The sequence below is a fragment of the Ambystoma mexicanum genome, chromosome 3p (genome assembly GCF_040938575.1).
Source record: "Ambystoma mexicanum isolate Mex_15411 chromosome 3p, UKY_AmexF1_1, whole genome shotgun sequence".
NCBI classification, from domain to species: domain Eukaryota; kingdom Metazoa; phylum Chordata; class Amphibia; order Caudata; family Ambystomatidae; genus Ambystoma; species Ambystoma mexicanum.
The window spans coordinates 839,828,634-839,848,310 of NC_090925.1; the positions used below are offsets into that span (position 1 = coordinate 839,828,634).

General features: G+C 45.1%; 1 protein-coding gene across 8 annotated transcripts in view; it reads right to left on the minus strand.

Moving 5' to 3' along the window:
- The window catches only part of FBXL19 (F-box and leucine rich repeat protein 19), a 664,561-nt gene that overhangs the window by 251,242 nt on the left and 393,642 nt on the right, over positions 1 to 19,677 (minus strand). For 6 of the 8 annotated variants that reach the window (XM_069651935.1, XM_069651934.1, XM_069651939.1 and 3 more), the window contains one exon: positions 7,153 to 7,349. In XM_069651935.1, coding sequence (XP_069508036.1) covers positions 7,153 to 7,349 — 197 coding nt within the window. The remainder of the gene's footprint in view (positions 1 to 7,152; positions 7,350 to 19,677) is intronic. The other 2 variants (XM_069651940.1, XM_069651938.1) reach the window with 1 other exon arrangement.

Sequence of the window (19,677 nt, forward strand, 5' to 3'; positions counted from 1 at the left end):
TTCAAAAAAATAGTAACGACTGGTACAATCACGACATAGAAGTTGAACCTGGACGCTCCAGTTTAAGATTAAATACTGGAAAAATAGTTAACATCAAAGATGTAATTAAAGAAAGTCGCGATATGAATTACATCCCCCTTCTGGATCAGTACAAAGAAGTGAGAACATCTAATAAAAATTGTCAATTCAGGCCAACTCATAGTTATGATCATGAAGTTGTATCCAAGAAGCGACAGCTACGGAGAAATATCCGAGCTCTCAAAACTAAGAAGATTACCACTCTCAAAGAGGAAAACAAAAAACTAAAAAGAAATTATAAAAACTGGATACAATCGCATAAGGCAATTATGGCACAAAACGATGCAGAACACATGCAAGCTAGCATGAGGAACAAAACCTCAAAGGAATTTTGGGCAATCATAAACAATACTGAAGCTCGACAATTCGCCTTGACAAGCGTAATGGTAAACAAAGAACAGTGGATTGAACATTACACCAAGCTCTTTAAACGGCAGAACATCTGTGATCAAGTAAAATTTGACGAAGACAGCCCATGGAACATAATAACCAGAGATGACATCATTCTGAACATCAAAAGACTAAACTCCTCAAGGGCTCCTGGACGCGACGGCCTGACTAATTTCACACTAAAACAAAATCCTGAGGAGTGGGCCGACATCTGTGAAGCCTTATTTGAGATCATAAGAGAAAAAATAATTCCTGCATCCTGGAAGCGCGCAGTCATAGTTCCAATTTTCAAAAAAGGAATTTGTAGTGATCCCAGGAACTATAGGCCGATCGCCTTACTGGATGTAATTGGAAAAATGTTTGCAACACAGCTTCAAATCCAATTGTCAGCATGGATCAAGATATCTGGCAACTACGATATTACACAAACCGGCTTTGTAAGGGGTGTCGGCTGTAATCTAAATCTAATAATAATTAACATACTGAAAATGGAGGCAATAAAAAAAAAATAAAAACAAATATCTAGCCTTCGTGGATCTAGCACACGCTTTTGACGCAGTAAACCTGGATCTGCTACGGAAAAAGCTAAAAAGAAAAACTGTCCAGAGGGCCTTATTCGTGCCATCAGAGAACTATACCTGGAAACAAACATAAAAATCAGGCTAGATTGTGGCGGCACCCTGTCAAAACCAATAACCACAGAGCGTGGTGTCAAACAGGGATGGCCTTTAGGAGCAAACCTGTTCAACTTCTTTATACACGATATGGGACAAGCCATGAGTAAAATCAGATCGTTCCCACCCAGACTGAACGGGACCCCAATAAATTGGATTCTATACGCAGACGATATTGTTCTCTTAGATCTAACCCAAATTGGCCTACAGTGAAAATTGCAAGCGCTAAGCAAATACACAAGCGAAAACGGTCTTGAAATTAACATCGCAAAGACCGAAATACTAGGACTAAAGAACTTATGCGGCCGAAAAAAAACCGAGAAGTTCCAATGGAAAATTGGTAACGATAAACTCAAGACCGTGGACCAAGCTAGATATCTTAGTATCATGATAAGTTCATACAGAAACGACAATTCTATGATAAAAGAAATCAACTCTAAATGTAAAAACATCACCAACCAGGGAATAAGGATTAACAACAAATATGGAAAATTCAGTATTAAACCAGCACTGAAATTCTATAAAACCAAGGTTGTCCCGTCCATAATTCATGGAGCTGAGACCTTGTTCGGATGTTCGTACAAAGTATGGGACTCGTGCGAATACAAATTCTGGAAAATAATTTTAAACCTACCTAATGGAACACTGCTGGCTTGCATTAGGTTTAAGCTGGGTTTAACATCCATAACTACAAAAATTCTGTGGAATTCACTATCACTATACAGGAAAGTGTATGGAATAGATAATGTTCCGCAATTCCAGATTCTGAATAAAATTTTTGAGAAAAATGATCAATCGATACAAGGAACTTAGGAGACCAGCTGCAACAACTTGCTAGAAACTCTTTAAACTTCTAACCACACGCTATGGTGGAATCCCGATAAGGTGAAAAGAAAACTCTGGCAATGGGATTGGATACACACATTACAGCAAAGAAAAATGCACAAATGTATGATGTTGGTACCACCTGAAGTTCAATCTTATAACACCTTATCTAAGTATCTGATCAAATTTCCAGACAGAACCCAAAAGGGATTTATTCTTGAGAATCAAACTGAACCAACTTGAAACAAAAGAAATACTAAAACAAAGGAAAATGAGCGGCGTGAATGACAAAGTGCAGATTATGTCAAAACACTGATGAAAACTTAAAACATCTAGTGCTTTATTGCTCTGCCCTGCAAGACATGAGACTAAATTTGTTTAGAGCTAAAATTGAAAAAAAAACGACTTGGGATGTGGAACAATGGTGGGCGACCATATTTGAAGGTTCAAACAACAAAATAACCTTCCCCCTCATCAATTTCCTGAAAATGATATTGGGAATACTTCAGAGGGAGTTGGTACTATCTGAGCATGCCGTCACCATTGATTACACCAGTTTAGCCGGAACTTGAGACTCAGATGGCTCTGTGACAACGAACTCAAAAATTAACACAGGACTGCCATATGAACTCGATTTAGCATACATCAATGAGCGTAAGGAGATCATGATGCTCTGTAAAAGCAGGGGAAAAAATCCATAAAGTGATTCTCTGTGTTTTTAGTTTTATGTCTAGTTATTGAACAGGATTTTTCTTTTTTGTTTTTTTAAAAGTTTGTAACAAACTGAATAAAAATAATTTAAAAAATAAATAAAGTCTGCCATGGGTTCAATAGCCAGGGCAAATAAGATGGGGGAGAAAGGGCAGCCCTTGCTTAACTGGAATTGTTCTGATAATTGGGAGTAAACCAACACCCTAGCTGATTGAGTATAAAGCAGTCGGATACATTGCATCATGTTCGGGCCTACACCCATTTTCTCAAGGACCACCAAGGGGGCAGCATTTTTTAGTCAAGTTCTTGTCAACCGCCGGATTGGACTCTGGAGTCTCCCAGTTGCTAGCCACCCTTTTCTGCAATGCCATATGAAAAGGCAAAAAAGGATCAGATTGAGGACCCTTGTCCAGAATGTCAGTGAGGTCATCCTGCTCCTAAGTCAGTGGAGGTCTACTCCAACCCATGTATTTGACCACTTTTGACATAAGCTGCCTGTAGGATGCATCCGCATGCTGCCCAGCCTCTGGCTTTCCAAACTCAAATTCGGGCGAGGTATCAACCCTGCTTGCGGGGTTTGCAAGTTGCCATAAAGGTCGTTCATTCTGGACTCTTCAGAGATAAAACTCTCTGGTACATTAGGAGTACCTTACTGCAAGCTAACTGGGGCTTCAACATCCTCAGACCGCTCCTATTCTTCAAAAGAAGTAAGCGATTTAAAGAAATTCTTTTTAGGAAGTGGAGCATATATTATGTCTGATTTCTGAACAATGAGCTTCGATGTCGAAGTCGATTTCTTTATCGGCGTCAATTTAGGAGGGGCGCTCGGCATAGACGGCACAGCTGGCAAATGAGGCGCGGCTGGTGTGGAAGGCTTCAGCATCGATGTAGACGTCAACGCTGATGGCCTGGCGGGCGAAGGCACTGCAGGTGTCTATGGCTTTGGCGACCTCGACTTTTACTTCTCTCGTATGATACGTCGAGATAACAGATTGAGGCCTCGAAGGCTCACGATGCGGATGAGGTCTTTTTCACGGGCACGAGGGCACGTGGGTTTTCGGACAAAACCCATCCTTTTTGGCTTCTTTTGAAGGCTCGGTAGGAGCATGGCTTTGTTTCCCAAAAGTCTTTAACATTTGAGCCCTGAAGGCTTCCCACTCGGCTGGAGTGCACTTTTTAGTAGGGGCAAGCAATCCGATCGGTGGAAACGTCCAACAACGAAGTCGATAAAGGTGACATAGGGTGCCTTCTCTTCGACTTCTTCGTGGACAAAGAAGAATGGTGAGAGCCACTCCTCGACCTGGATCGCTTGGCCTTCTTCCCACGAGGAGAGTCTCCTCTCGACTCGTCGGTCGAAGGTTTAGCGGATCAGGTAGGAGATTTTTTTTTTAGGGTTTTTCCTACCATCAGCTTCCCCTTCCCTTCCCTCAAGGCTTTTCCAGTCATGGATTGGTATTTTGAACAGTCAGAGGTGTTGTGGTCTGCTCTGAGGCAATACAAACAGATATGGTGTGGGTCACTGTGTGAAATTTTTGACCCGAAATCCTGACACTTCTTGAAACCGGACTTCGGAGTCGATGAAGAAGACATACTCGAGAGATGATTGTAACAAATACGTCACAATATGAGGCGTGCCGAACAGCACCTTCAGCCAAAAGAAAATTCAGAAGCAGCTGAAACCGGACAACTGTCAAAGATGAGGAATACGTGGGAGACCACAATCCATTTGAAACAAGGTTTCTCAGTGCTGACAGTTATAGGGACTAGGCAGTTTCCTCATAACAAGCAAAAGGGAAGTACCTTCAAAAAGTCAAGACAGGTACAAAAATAAGCTAAAAGATGGTTATTGAAATCAGTGGAGGGAAAGATGCAAAGGAGAAAATCTTTCCTAACATACACGCACTTGATATCCTGACAAATCGCTCAGGAAAGACCAGTGTCTGTGGTAAAATGGATATTCTTTATGGTCAATAGACTTGCGAGTTTAACACATTCATAAACATGCTCTTTTAGAAAAACCCTGCAAATTCACAGAAGGGAGAGCCGAGAAGCATGGCATAAGAGAAAGGAAGGAAGTGCAAAATTACAATTACATCACTAATACACGCAAAAATAACTTCTATTTTTTGACAGCTGGATTAGCAAAATGTTACATTCAATACCTTACTGGACCTTTCTCTGGGCAAAACTCTGAGGAGTCCGGTAGGGTGAATTAAAGTATGAAAAAGCCCTATGGTAACAAGGAAATGTATGGGAATGTTAGATGGAGACCTTTTGCAAAAAATACCTAAACCGGGATACAAGTGTTGATCAGGGAAGATTCTGGAAGTCCAGGGTCTGTAATTGAAGGCTTTTGTTGCAAAGAGCACTTAATCGTTCACAATGCTGCTTTCCGTAACTTCATAGGAATCGGATGGTGAGGGAATGTAAGGCAAGGGAGGGTAAGGAAAAGCCTGGACAGATTTATGTTGTGGCAGCGGACAAAGGCCGAGTTGTTCTCACAGCAGGGACAAGTTCAGGCTGATAAGAATTCGGGTGGAGTTTACAAAGCCTGCACGTGCAATGGGGAGGCTGCCGTTCCATGGCCAATATAACAAAGTAGGAAAGCGCCAGCAAGAGTCATTAACTTGTGAAAACACCTGAAAAAAATACAAGCCATCACCCGACACGTGTGTGCAAAAGCTACAACGAATCACATGCAGCTCTCAAGACTCTTGTAAACGCCAGGTCTGAGCTGCTGCCCTCCATGGATGGACTGTTTCAGTAAATCAAAAGTATGAGCGTGTGGGAGAAAACTAATATTGCAGTAATGCGCATACATTTGAAATCTCAGCCACACTTGGTACAAAGGCTGTAAAGGTGGCGAAGGAGTCTCTAGGCTACGTGTTACAAAGGGCATGGTAAAGTGTCCCGAAGGGAAAGATGACCTTTAATTCTTCCTGGAATCAGAATCCTTCAAATACAGCTTCAGGAAATCGAAGGACTCCCCCCTTAAGGAGTTTTCAAATTATGCATTAACAGCTCTAGTCTTGGAATGGCCTTCACGGAAACAGGTATTGTAATACACAGATTCCTCTATGCAAATCAAAGTAGCAGACCTCGGACCATCATTGGGGCACCAGTGTAGGAATCTGAACAGCTTAGGCAACCCGGGTGCTCTGACTGGATTAACTCGTCATTAATGACAGAAGTACTATAATTCAAGGAAAGAATCAGAATTTCCAACTACTAGAAATGTAGTTTGCTGCAAAAGAGCTGCACAAGTTACTCTTGGAGACGAAGTTTCATTAACAAGTCACTGGGATGGCTTGCAAGAGGGGTAAAAAAAGAACTTGCCAGCAAACTGGTTTCTTTCATTTCACCAAGTTTATGGTGAGGGAGGAATCGAAGCAAGCACTGCTTGCAATAATATTCACTAGGAACTCAATACCCACCGTGAATATTTATCACATGAGTTGCACAACTTCCACGAGTGGCTGATTTGGATCTAGACACTGCCAAGCAGACAGCATGAAGACCCAATCCCGAGAAGTACCAAAGGAAAGACTGGCCTGCAAATATTTCTTACACAGCAGTTGGAAAGAAACAAGCAAAGTCGAAATATGAAATACTCAAGAAAAAGAGCGTGCAAAGCTTCTCACTTTGCAAACATCCAGTCCGACCAGCAAACAGAAAAAGAAGGGGCAGAGCCTTGTGGGACATTAGGCCAGTTTATGGTTAAAGTGTGGTTTTGCCCAGCAAGAAATGCATAGCGCCCATGTCAACATGGAGCCAACTATCACTGTAAACAACAAACCTGAAACCCTAGTTGTAATTCAGCTTTCCGTGTGGCTTCATTAATTGTTTTTTCAGCTCACGAAATATAAACGATCAGCAGAATAAATTAAATAACAGCACCCATAGGAGGAAAGGGCTTGTTGGAACGCCAAAATGCACTGCACCACTTACAATTTTAAGAGTTATTTTTAGGGCTTAAAGTGTGATTCAATCAATAAGTGGAGAGCAGGTTTTTCTAGTACTAAAAGGGAGTGAAAATAACAGGAGGTAAACTATTAATCTTCTGGAGATAGCGAGTTATTGGGTGGACAGCAGGTTAGCTGGCAGAAGTGTCCTAATTCGATAAATGTATTGACTTTGTAATGGTTTTTTCTTATTTATATAGTATTGACCATGTCACTAGGCAACAGTGTTTCAGAAACCTGACAAGATTTCAGAAGCTGCTATATTTTCCCTGATTAAATATACCACTAACTCACTCTAGTCTCCATGGGGCTCTACTTCCCTTCCGTAACAGGTCTACTTTTTTGTAGAGGCCTACCTATATGCACAGATGGATGAAATCTCCATAATGCTACTTTTCTTTGCACTACTGGCATCCCCCGACCCATGCCTTTTGATTTGACCTTTCTCCTAACCTAATCTGTACATTCCCAAGTCCACAAACACCCCACAGTTGTACCTTTCTGTGCCCCACCTGCGGCCCAAGGTGCATGCCCCGCAGTCCTACCCTGCAGCCGGTTGATGAGCCACATGAGTTGCTTCTTGGAGATGTTGGTCCAGCTGAGGTCAAGTGTGGCTGGCTGCCGTCTGATTATGCCGCTCAGCATGGGTGGCGTGATGGACTTCCGCCGGCTCAGGTCAATCTGGGTCCAGAGGCGTTTGTCACAGCACCTACAACGCAAGACAAAACAGTGTTTAAATAGAGGCTTATTTTATGGACAAAAACAGAGTTGCATCATCTGCAACCATCTATGAAAATGATAGTACTCAAATTGTTGCATTAACACCTACAGCAAGTAAACACCCACATTCCATGAACCAAAATGTGGCAGAAATCAGTACCCTATCATTTTTAATGCGATAAAGGCAGTGAATAGTAGATACAAATTCAAATAGAGTGTTTTGTGTCTAAACTTCCTTCCTTACCCAGGTTCTCAGATTCTTTGGACATGTTTAGAAACGCCTGGGCACAGCAAACCTGGAGTCTAAACGGACAATGCAATTTTATATTGTGTGAACCTTGTTGGCCGATTCAAACACAGGTTAATCGGACGAAAAGCACCCTTTTTCATATGCGGGTTGTATTTGATCAGAATGCAAAGGTGGATTACCCAAGAGGACAGTGACAGTTCCTAGTTTTCACCAAAATAGCAAAGCCCTCTAGGACTTAACTAACCCGCACACCGGTTTTATCCAAAGGCATAGGCTTAGTCATGTTTATAGGATTTATTCCAATCGTATACAATTTGTCTGTAAACGCACTCAATTCAAATATACTGTATTTAATTTCTGTGATGGTTCAACACTCCGGACACTTCCACCAGTGCACTACTCATTTCTTAAAGCCAGGCAACACAGACAGCCCACTATGCAAACCTTTTCCTAATAGAGCCAACTGCTATTCCTGTGCTTCAGACAGCAATTTCTGAACTAGACAGCCTTCCAGAAGCCTTGGAGCTCCAACTGCTGCCGCCACCCAATTTATTTGTTTATTGTACGTTTGTTAGGCGCTTATACAGTAAGTAAATGCTGTTTCAAAGCACCCTCAGGGTAACAGGGAAGGAACATGGGATTGAAAACAATAATAGAGTGGAGGGAATAGGGACACACCTAATATGCCTTGTGAGTATTCAGAACGTGCAAGTGCAGCTGGGAAGAGGGGAATGAGGGTGGGTGCTAGGGTGTCCGTGTTAGTGGGTCAGTAGCTGATGAAGTAGATGGTATGTTAAGTGCTATACAGCCTGGAGCTTCTAGGGCGGAGGGTGCCGAGCCAAGTGCTGAAAGGTGGACAGAAGCTGGGGTGATTGGGGGGTGGAAGGCCAGGGCCCCAGGGATACATAAGGGCCCTGGTCAAATTATAGAAAACCTATCAAAGGCTGTGATAGTCTTAAGGGGAACATCCAAGTATACATTGCATAGGAACTAGGGTTGTGGTTGGCTGCCCACTATCAGATGGCCAACTTATGCCTACCTCTAAAAACAGGTCATCTTCAACACTATTAGTACACAGTTTATCATTGGTCTTCAAACTATAAGGCCCTTCATTATACAGCCCTCTATAATTGGTTGGCATGCTCGTGCTATGTCTGGAACATTCGGTTCACTTAGCAGCACATAAGCTCAGACCCAGGTGCTAGGAGGTGGACTGGACTTTACCTCCCCACCCAATTAGCGCAACATCTCTCATCATCCATGCCTTCTGCCACGAAGATTGTCTTTGAACTTGGCCTTGCAAGTATTCTCGTCTCTGGGAATATATGGGAGTGCGAGCACTCACTATTGTTGTTCTAGGACTTCACGCTCAACTCTATTTCCATCCTTGGCTCACGAGACAACAATTTGATCCGTTTTGCAGCATTTAAAAGGTCTTAAATGAATAAAACCTGCCATGCTTGGTGTTCTTTCTTTGCACCTTAACAAGGAAAGATTCAGCTTTTCCTTGCCTTCAAGAATAGATAACCGACCTTGCTGCTTCAACTTTGATACCACGCCAGACAACTTCGCCACTCGTTTCCACAGCTTATTCTTGTTGCAACACATTTCTCACCTTTTCTCTCCATGGGTCCTTGCTTACTAAATTCATGACCCCGATGTTCAGTTTCTATACAATGGCAGCTTTGCCTGCAATCTATTCAATACATATAGCCAGCTTCTAAGATGACTTCATCTACTTGCGTTACAGCATCTGTACAGTTATTGAAGGGCTTGTATTTTCTGCAGTGCTTCGCACACGTGCAATCTTCTTTTTGCATACGAAAGTTTACTTGATTCTTAACTTCATCAGTTTCTGTAAGATCCATGCATTCTCTTCTGACAGTATTCTCAGGGCGTCACGCTCACCTTTCGTGACATCACCAGCTCCTCTTTTTGCTCCTTTTCATTTTCCTTCAGAGAGTTCCTCCCACAGATTATCGTCACTCCAGGGATACATTCGATAGGGCTATCTTTTTTCAAATACTCGCCGTGGTATGGTCATAACGGCTGGTGTTAAGCATGGCACAATCTCAGGCTTCCAACATATAGGAGGTAGGGGGGCGGGTTTTCCTGCAGAGGCATGTAACTGCTCCTCTACACTAGTTTTACTTAGACTGATAGTTTGTTCTCGCCAATATATACTTTAAATTCATTCAACATAGCTTTCATGCCTGATTAAGTCTGGTCGAATAAGACAACATTGTCTGCATATAACATTGCTACAAGCCGAGTTCCCCCCTGGGCAATTTGTTTTAGTTTCCAATCGAGCGGGCATATAAACTATATAGAAGTTAAAAAGCAGGGGAGCCAACACACATCCCTGCTCGACTCCCCTGTGAATGGAGAGCCTCCCAGATAATGTACCATCACAACCCAAGCACACATTGCCCCCTGTATTAGTATGAAAGGATTTAATTAGTAATAGCCATGCCGGGCACCCCCAATTTCTAATTTTCCTCCATAGGATGTATGTTATTTATAGGACGGATCCCTGCCTATGTCCTACTCGCAATATTAAAGCATCTAATAATCTTATCAGTCGTGGAGGATCCAGCATGAAAGTCGGTCATAAAAGGGTACAGAATGTCACTTTTATCGCCCCATGCTTGAAGCTCCCTTAACACTAAAGACACAAAGATCTTGGCTGAGACGTCCAGCATAGACGGCAGTCTAAAATTCTCCAGAAGTGTACAATCACTTTTATTAAGCACTGGTATCAGGATAGACTTCTGCCAAGAGGCAGAAACGTCCCAAGCAGACCACCTTTAATAAAAGCGTTGAGAGGCCCAACCCTCTGGATCCTGCTTTAGAATAGCACTACAAAGACCATTTGGGCCTGGAGCGCTTGAGCTTTTCAATTTGCCTATAACTACACAAGGGTCCTGCAGATCTAAATTAAGTGGCCAGGGTCCTTTTCCTTCACTTACAGGGGCATCAGAATAAACAGAGGAATATATTTTAGTTTTAATATACTGTTTCCACAATTCCTCAGAAATGGGATTTAGCGTGGGGATACTCTTAGAGCCCTCTTGCTAACATAACTTGCCACAATGTACGAGGGTTCTTGGTCCTCAAAGGCCCCAGCATATACTGCCAATTTGCGCTAGTACTGGCGGCTTTACACCTTTCTAACCAGTTATGATAACTATTCTTGAGAAGCTTAATCTCATTAAGTGCCAAGTTCGCTCAGCGTACACTTATTTTTATACACCTAAGGTCTCTCTGCATGTTCTGTTTGGCATCACAGATTTCTACATGAAAGGAGAGTGATGAAAATGTATCAGAGGTGCATTGCGGAGTACCCTTAACGATCCCTACTCTGTGTATCATAGAGTGAAGCCAGATTTCAATCTGTGTGGCGGATTAACTGCCGAAACCATCCAGATCACCAAGGACCCCATCCTGGAGAGCCACATACATTATATTGGCATAAGACCAACAGAGATAATTACCAGCCTGGTTAACCTCAGCTTCCCCTATCTGATGACCTTTTGGTGGCTCATTGTTTAGACTTAAGCTTACCAGAGCATGATCACTAAAAAGATTGGAAATCTACTCCAGGTCATTGACACATTCTAGTAAAAAGTTGTTAGCAAAATAGTAATCGAGGGTTGCCCGCTTAGATCCCAAATTCCAAGTTTCCTTAACCAGACAGTCACTCTTGGTCTACCCATTTACCATTGCTAATTCCAGCTCTTTCAGGAACTTCAGCCAACGCAACCCCGATAGATAATTTTTTAGAATCACCACATTACTATCTTTGAGATAATGATATGACACAGAAGAAGTGGTTTCACCACAATGCGCATTGATATCACCACCGATAAATAAAACATCACATTCAAATATAGAAGCCTACGTAGTTATGGTTGTATCAAATTAATCAAAAATGCCCTTGGTCTTGTAACCACTCTGGGGATCATAAATGTTTAACAGCAACATACATTTTTCTGAGGAACCAGATTTGCATGTAAATTCCGTGGCCAACACATTAGCATAGGGATCAATGGGTGTCACTAAAGAGGAGTTTAATTCATGCAACACCCCAATCAGCAGGCTGCCAAATGGACGACCCTTACTCCCTTTAATTGCAAGTGCTTCATATATTGTATAACCATCAAATTGCATAGGAGCAGTCAACCACGTTTCTTTCAGCATGATTATATGGAATTTTAAAAGCCAATTTAATGAAGCAGTTTGAGATGGAAAAAAGAAAATGGAAGTGCCTCCTTGTATTCCAGCTGGCCACTTTACACATTCATCTCCGAGATAGCTACATATCAGGAATTATGCTCTTAATCAATTTCCATACTTTGAGGTTATCATAGTTAGCAGCATTAGACATAAGAGCTTTAAATGCATGAACTGGTCCCTAAACACTTACAATGAATGCATCCAGACTTAACCCTATTAACAAATTCCTTATCAAATTCAAAACTCAAAGAATAATGATTTGTGTTGGAGTCGTATCATTGCCGCAGACTCTGTAAGGAAACAGTGAATTCGAGACATATTGTCATTGCTTTCCCCCAGTGGTTCAATAAAGTCAAAGTCGCTTGAATTAAAAATGCAAAGCAAAAGGAACTTTATTAAACAGTTTTGAGAGCAAAGCAATTTATGTTTTCTTTATGATTAGAAGGTAACTTCCACCGAATCGTTAACAGTCGAGAATCCAGTATCACTGGCTCCCACTTCTTTACCCCGCGAGCCACACTGAATTTAACTCTTCTCAGTTGCAGCACTAGATTTTGCCATGGCAGCTTGGTTCATGGACTTTAGAGTCGGTTCTACGGATTCCGGTGGTGAGGAGCTCAAATTCAAATTGTCAACCACCTCACACAAGCTACCATATCCGAGTCGTTATCGTTAATTAAGTAACTAGTCATTGCCCACACACTGCCGGTGACGGTTTTTCCATTTCAATGCCTTTTTCCTCAATTTCTTTGACTTAATCGGCTGCACATCAGAAGCAATGGGAGTTTAAAGGTAGGCACTCCGAATCAGAAGTAGGCAATAGGAATCAGGAGTAGGGAATGAAAAAAAATCGGTGTCACTGTAGCCCTACTTTGTTGGCTCATTCTCATCCTCTTTCTCTTACGTGAAAAGTAAGGAAAGGGAGAAGCAGGCGGCTGCTCCGGGACATTCAAGTCGCCACCTGTTCCTTGCAAACAGATTACTATTGCAACCATTGCTGGATGACTTTCCTTCAGTAGTTCGTTCAACACCACTAAGGAGCTTGTACTTCCTCATGAATGCACCCACAAAGCTTTAACAGTAACTTTATGGCAAAGTGGAGTGCCTTGTTGCCAGTAGTGATACCAGTCTTTGCAGTATTATCCAAGTTAAGAGTAGAGGTAATCGCTTTAGAGCCCGAGTTGTGATCTACTTGGGAGCTGCAAGAAGATTGAATACTTAAATTGGGAGATGCAGATAAGCATTGTTGTGTTTGCCGTCGAGAAACAGGGTGAATTGCAACCTTGTGAGAAATGACTAACTCCTCCAGAAATTGTTTCAGAATTCCTAGCGAGATTGCTAGAGCATCCCATAATGAATAAAGTTTGAGCAAAGAACGATCATCAGTATCATACGAGAAACTGGTAATCTCATGTTAATGGTGCACCGTGTTGGCCAAGGGCTGCGCCTGGGCTTCCTCTCCAATTAAAATATTTTGTTTGGGGTCAGCACCTGCATGAAAAAACACTAATTTTACCTCTGGTGCTTTCTGGCGCAAGAGGTGAACACATTGCAGCCTCTAGGGGTGGTTCCTCCCCTAGTAAGATGTTAGTCTTGAACTCTGCTGGTGTATCCCTTTTTGTATCGTTACACTTGTCCTATGGTTTTACTTTACAGAGTTTGTAATTCCTTGATTTGCTCAGCGCTTTGCCTGGCATAACAGCAAATTAAATGTTTTATTTTCGAACAAAACAGGAGATGTCACCAATGGTCGTCTGTGCAGATTTCTTCCCCCCCCCCACCATAAAGGGCCACTCATAGAACAACAAGTTATTTCAGTCTGCTTATCTTACACACTCAGATTTGAGGCACTCTAAAGTCAAAGCCTTAGGCCGTACACCAGAGCCTTCGACGGACCACTTCTAGCCCACTTGCAGCTCCGCTCCGTGCTCCATTTGGGCTTATGTAAGATAGCCTCACTCAGAGAAAGTTGCTCCGCCTCCAACAGTAGAGAGAGGTGAAAGGCCGCCAACCACAGGCTGACCACTTCTAGCCCACTTGCAGCCCTGCGCGTGTGATGCAATTCACACCCTTGTCTGTCCATTTCAGTGCGATACATCTCCCTCCCCTGCTCACCCATCCCAGTAAAGGATGTTTCCCATCTTCAGCACTCTATCAAGATGAGATACCCTTCTGGCCTCCAACCTCCCTTCCAAGTGGGACGCCTCTCCTATCCCACACCCTCCAGCCCGGTGCGACACACTCACTCTTAATGAATACACCTGGATGTGTTACAATTTCTGCTCCCATATCTCTATTGGGTTTGATGCATTTCCCGCCCCAATAATAATCTTTATTAGCACAGCATGATGCAGGGGTTTTATAGTGTGTTTCAGGGGGCAGAAGGCTTAGCTTTAATATTAGACTGGATGCGGCTTACCTGCACATATATGCTTAGTGCAAGAGTGGCAGATTTACACAAATAGTGTGTATGCCTGATAAGGCCAGCCTATGCGGGTAGGCTAAGTGCCGGTAGTAGTATGGTATCAAGCTTGTTTCTCTTGCTGAGTTTTACCTGGTTTGACTTGTTGGAATGAGTTGATGGGTGTTTGCATCCTTGTTCGGTGTTGGTTCATGTCAGTTGTGATCTTTCCGTCCTTGGTTTTGCTGGGCTTCTTTTCTGTGTATTTGTTAGTTTCGTGGTGCGTAGATGTTCATCCGTTTGATCCCGGTCAGAGTTGAAGAGGCTGTTTTTTTGGTTTTTTTTTTAGAAGTTTCCTGATCTTTAATTGGTCCTCCGTAGTTCGTATTCCTCTCGGTAGGGAGTTCCAGAGTTTTACAGCTATGCATGAGAAGGCTGATCCTCCACGTTTTTTTTTTCTCGTGTAGAGATTAAGTTCTAAGCAAATGTCATTACTGGATCCAAGTGTACTTGTTAGTTTGTAGATGCCGATTTTCTGTTCTCTGGCTGTGGATTTCTCGGTGTGTTATGCATTGTTTGGAAGGCAATTTGTTTTTTGCCTGGGAGCCAATGGGATGTGGGGTGGGGGGGGGGGTCAGAGGATAGGGAAAAGTCATGAGGCCTACCTGTTGTCGAAAGGAGTCCCATGTAACTCCCACCAAGGCTGTTATCTTGCTAAGGTACATATTGCTGGGCCGGTCCTCATTCGGGTACTATAGCACCTCCCCTAGAGGCCTTCCTACCACCGCCCGGTCCATCCTCGCACACACCTTGTCTTGGGTCCCCGAGAACCAGTCCCTTATCACTCATTTGGGCTGCTTGATAATATCCGAGGAAGTTTGGAGCACCCACTCCACTGTTGCGCAATTGCCGTGAGAACCCTCCAGGCCAGCCTCGGTTTCTTCTCTTGCTAGACATGGGCCCTGACAAGTTCATTCAGCCCACTGAAGAATCTGTGGAAGGACTATTGGTAGGGCTTGAAAATAATACAGCACTCAGGAGAGGATGATAATCTTGATGACATTTATCCTGCCTAACCAAGAGCCCAAGAGACCGTTAAAGACCCCTTTTCATCTAACCATCGCTTAACCAAGTCGAGCAGGGGTGCGGGGGGGGATAATTTGCTTGGTATAGCGATTCCAAAGAGTCTGATTTGCACCCCCAGATTTCAAACACTCCTGTGCACCATCCTGAACGGGTGATATACGATATATGATATGGAATTTATAACGCGCTTATACACAAGCGTTTCAAGGTGCGATGAGGCAAGGGAGGGGAAACAAAGGGAAGACAGACAGCGATCCTACTAGGCCAATTGCAGGGGAGTGGGGGAGGGGAAAGTGCGGGGCAATGCAGTACATAGGATGACAGTGAAATAAATATGGAAAATAAATAGAAGTGCAGCGGTACGTGCAGACCTAAGGTGTCAAGTGGTAGTAGGGGCTGTAGGGATACAGAACAGTCCCCGAGTGCAGGGGTTTCCAGGGGGGCAGTGCCGGTGTGCAACAGGCAGGCGGGCAGGCAGGGGGAACCTGGGCCCGAGATCAGAGGGTGGCCAGGAAAACCAGTGCAATTCAGATTCAGCTGGGAGATCAGCAGGGGAGAGGAAGAGAGAAAACATAAGCAAAGAGGAAGGTCTTAAGGTGCTTCCAGAACCGGAGATGATACTCCCCAAGTTTCAAATAGGCAGGGAGGCTGTTCCAGAGGGAGGCCCCAGCAGAAGAAAGATCTACCACCAACTTGCTGCTTTGAGAAGCGACTAACCCAGAGGGAGTTGGAGGCGGAGGAACGAAGAGCTTGAGAAGGAAGATATATAGGAAGAGAGAGAGTTGAAGCTATTGAGGTCCCATGCCTCAGCTTGTGGACAATGCAGAGGGTTTTGAACTTAATGCTCGCAGCCACTGGGAGCCAATGCAGAGATTTCTGTCCAGGAGAGATATGATCCCTGGGCTTGAGGCCAAGACACGTCTCACAGTCCTGTTCTGGATGAGTTGCAGAGAGCGGAGAGTACAGGCAGGCAGATTTAGAAAGAGGCTGTTGCAGTAGTCCAGCCTAGAGAGAACCAGAGCTCTGGAGACAGTGAGCTTCTGGGGGAAGGAGAGGAAAGGAAGAATACCCCAGAGGAGGTGCAGCTGGCACTGAGACTTCTTGGAGATGTCAGATGTGAGCAGAGAAGGAAAGTGTGGAGCCGAATATGACCAAGGTTTTTAGCCTTCCAGGTGGGAGCAGGAAAAGGGCCAAGAGAGGCCAGCCAGACAGCGACAGGAAAGCAGGGAGCAAGTGTACCGATGAGGAGAATCTCGGTCTTACTGGCATTAAGGCAGAGATCATTGGCGGCACACCACTCCTGGATGGCTGACAGACAGTCAGAGATGAGAGAAGGAGAAGAGGTGGCTGAAGGGAGCCTGAAAATGAGCTGAGTGTCGTCCGCATATCACTGATTGATGGGGCAGAGAGCGGCTACGGAGTGGGCAAGAAGTGCCAGGTATTGGTTGAACAGCCAGGCAGAGAGGTTAGACCCCTGGGGAACACCACAATTAGAGAAAGAGATAGAGGAGAGGAAGGACCCAAGTTGAGGAAGGAGATCAGCCAAGCCAGGGCCTGATCGGTGATACCCAGGTTGTCACGGAGACAGTTGAGCAGGATGGCATGGTTGACTGTGTCAAAGGCAGAAGAGAGATCAAGTAAGATGAGGACACAGGAGGTGTTGCAATCAAGGTTGGAGAGCAGGCCTTCCCGGATGTTCAGGAGAGCAGTTTCCATGCTTCTGGCAGCTCTGAAGCCAGACTGATGGTCATGAAGACAGCCAACAGATTCAGAGTGAAGATTGAGCTGGGAGATGGCCAGCTTTTACAGGAGTTTGCCCAGGAAAGGAGTGATGGAGAATGGACGCTAGTTAGCCGTACAGGTAGGTTCGGGTCAGCAGAGGGTTTCTAAAGAAGAGGGTGCACAACATGCACAACAGAGTGCTTCGGGGGGGAGGGAGGGAGGGGACTCCAGTGGCAAAGGAGTGGTTGCAGAAATCAGCCAGAGCAGGAGCCAGGGTATCAATGTGGTCCTTGATGGTGTTGGAGGAACAGGGGTGAACCTGTTTTGACTAGACTTAAATGGATCGGACTTGTCTAGAAACCTCGTCTGAGGAGAACAGGGGAAAGTCAGAGAAGCAGGGCGGGAGAGGTGGCAAAGTAAGGGCCAGAGGAAGAGGAGGGAGTAGATGGAGGAGGAGAGGAAGAGAGGGGACAGGATGTCCTGTTTATTTTTATACAAGAAATGAGATGCTAGGGCCGTGCAGAGGGCTCGGGAGGGGACAGCAGAGGTAGATACTTCACTAGGATTGGCCAGTTCCTTGCAGATTTTAAAGAGTTTGGCCGAGTGGTTAGATGCCACCGAGACGCAGGGTTGGATGTGGGCTCGCTTCTTGGTGCGGACAGAGCTGGTATTGCCATTGGAGCAGGCGGCAGGCCAGTTTGTCAGAGGGTGTACGGGAAGTACGCCATTTCCACTCAGCCACCCTGCACTTTCCTTTAAGGGTGACGAGGTCTGAGTCGTACCAAGAGTTGCACTTGGCTTTGGGCTTCAAGTGGATCCTCATGACAGGGGCAAGAACATCAAGAGTATCAGCTATAGCAGAGTGGAGAATAGAAAGGGCTGCGTCAGCCAAGTGGGGGTGTGTGATGCTGGAAATGCATCGGATGGACAGGGCCTCCGTATCCTTGTCCTTTACTGCTTTATATCGTGTGTTCTGTCGTGTTTTCTGCGCAGGAGTTCATGTGGGACTCCTGGCGGTGCAGCTCGCTCTCTTCTAGTTTGATGAACAGACCCATGGGATACCCTTATGGCACCCATGGGTAGGGGTGCAACCCTGTGCCCCTAGTGTATGTTTTTGGGCACCTGTGTGTGACCCACAGAGCAGGGTACGGGCTGGTGGCAGCTCTGTGCTGAAATGCCTGGTGCCTCCATTTTGGGGTGCCCAGGCCCTGTCATTTGGAATCAGTAGATTCTGGATGGAAACAAAATGGCCCCCATGGCCTCTTGCCTTCCATCACCGGTTACCTTGATCTTCCCGAAGTCCCAGGAAGCCCTACCTCTGTCCCTTCCCCCTGACTGGCTGTTGGGTGGAAGTTCCTTATATGGTAGTGTGGGGAAGTGCCGACCAGACTGGCTGGAGCCTTCTCAACGACCGTTTGTTGTGGGTACGCCTGTGGGTGGCACCTAGGTGAATGGAGTGTGTGACGAATATGCATTCTATGTTGTGGCTGTCTAGTATCTGGTGGTTGACAATGGTTGAGACAACCCTGCCCGAAACCGTTATGACTGCAGCTTGGAGTGTTGAATGGCTCGGTACTTGTCCCAATGCACATAACTTGTTGTGCGTGTCTGGAGAGAAGTGAATGGCCTGAATGCCCCGTTGCCTGATTGGCTGGCTGCCTGCCTGCATGAATGACCGTAGTCGTGATTGGATGCTTGAGTGTGACCCAACAGAATGAATGGGAGATCAACAGTATTTCTGGGGACCTCTCACTGCTAGGAATCGTGTTCACAAGTTGAAGTCCACTACGATGAGTAACTGGAATAACTGAAGCTTGACCTTGAAGCCCTGCTGGAAGAGAAGAATTGCTGTTGCTCTCCTTCACAATCTGAAAGCTGCTGTGCTTCAAGAATTGACCCAGAGAGGACCTGGTAAGGGGCCCTCTTCCTGAGCTACGAGGGACCATCGTGCACAGCTGATCTTTGCCAACGCTCCCTGGTAGACAGACCTTCGACAGGCTGCCGACCCGATACGGGGACTGCTGCGGAACTCCAAGGAGAAGCGCCCGGACTTTGCCTAAGAACTTCAATTGATCATCGGGCGCTCTCGTCTGCATCGTCACTCGCTTGTCTCCCGCTGGAGAAGGCCTGACCGTCGATGCGCCGAGGAGCATCCGCCGGTGGGTTTCCTGCCACCTCAAGACCACAGAGACGCCGACGACTCGACGCCCTTGCTGGGCCACAGTTCTTCATCATCTCTTTGCAGTCCAGAACTATCGTCATCGAGGTGCCCCGCATGCCTCTTCCTTGCAGGACGCCAACGCTCTGTCGTTGACGAGCACCGCTAGGAACGAAGCTGCCACTTCACAGCCGTAGTTCAACCTGTACACCGTCGGACGTTCGACAATCCGTGACTCCTGCCTTACAGGGAGGGCACTCAAGAAGGGCCGTCGATTCCCCGACGCCTAAGGCCGAGCTCCCCGACACCTCTCGACGATCCGTGGCTCCTGCCTTAAAGGGAGCCACTCAAGAAGGATCGGTCGACGCATCGTCGGAGAACTCTACTCCACCAGGTACATAGGGTGGGTAAAACCTTAATAGGAGGAAGTAAGGCTATTGAACAATATATGGACTGGGCTTGTG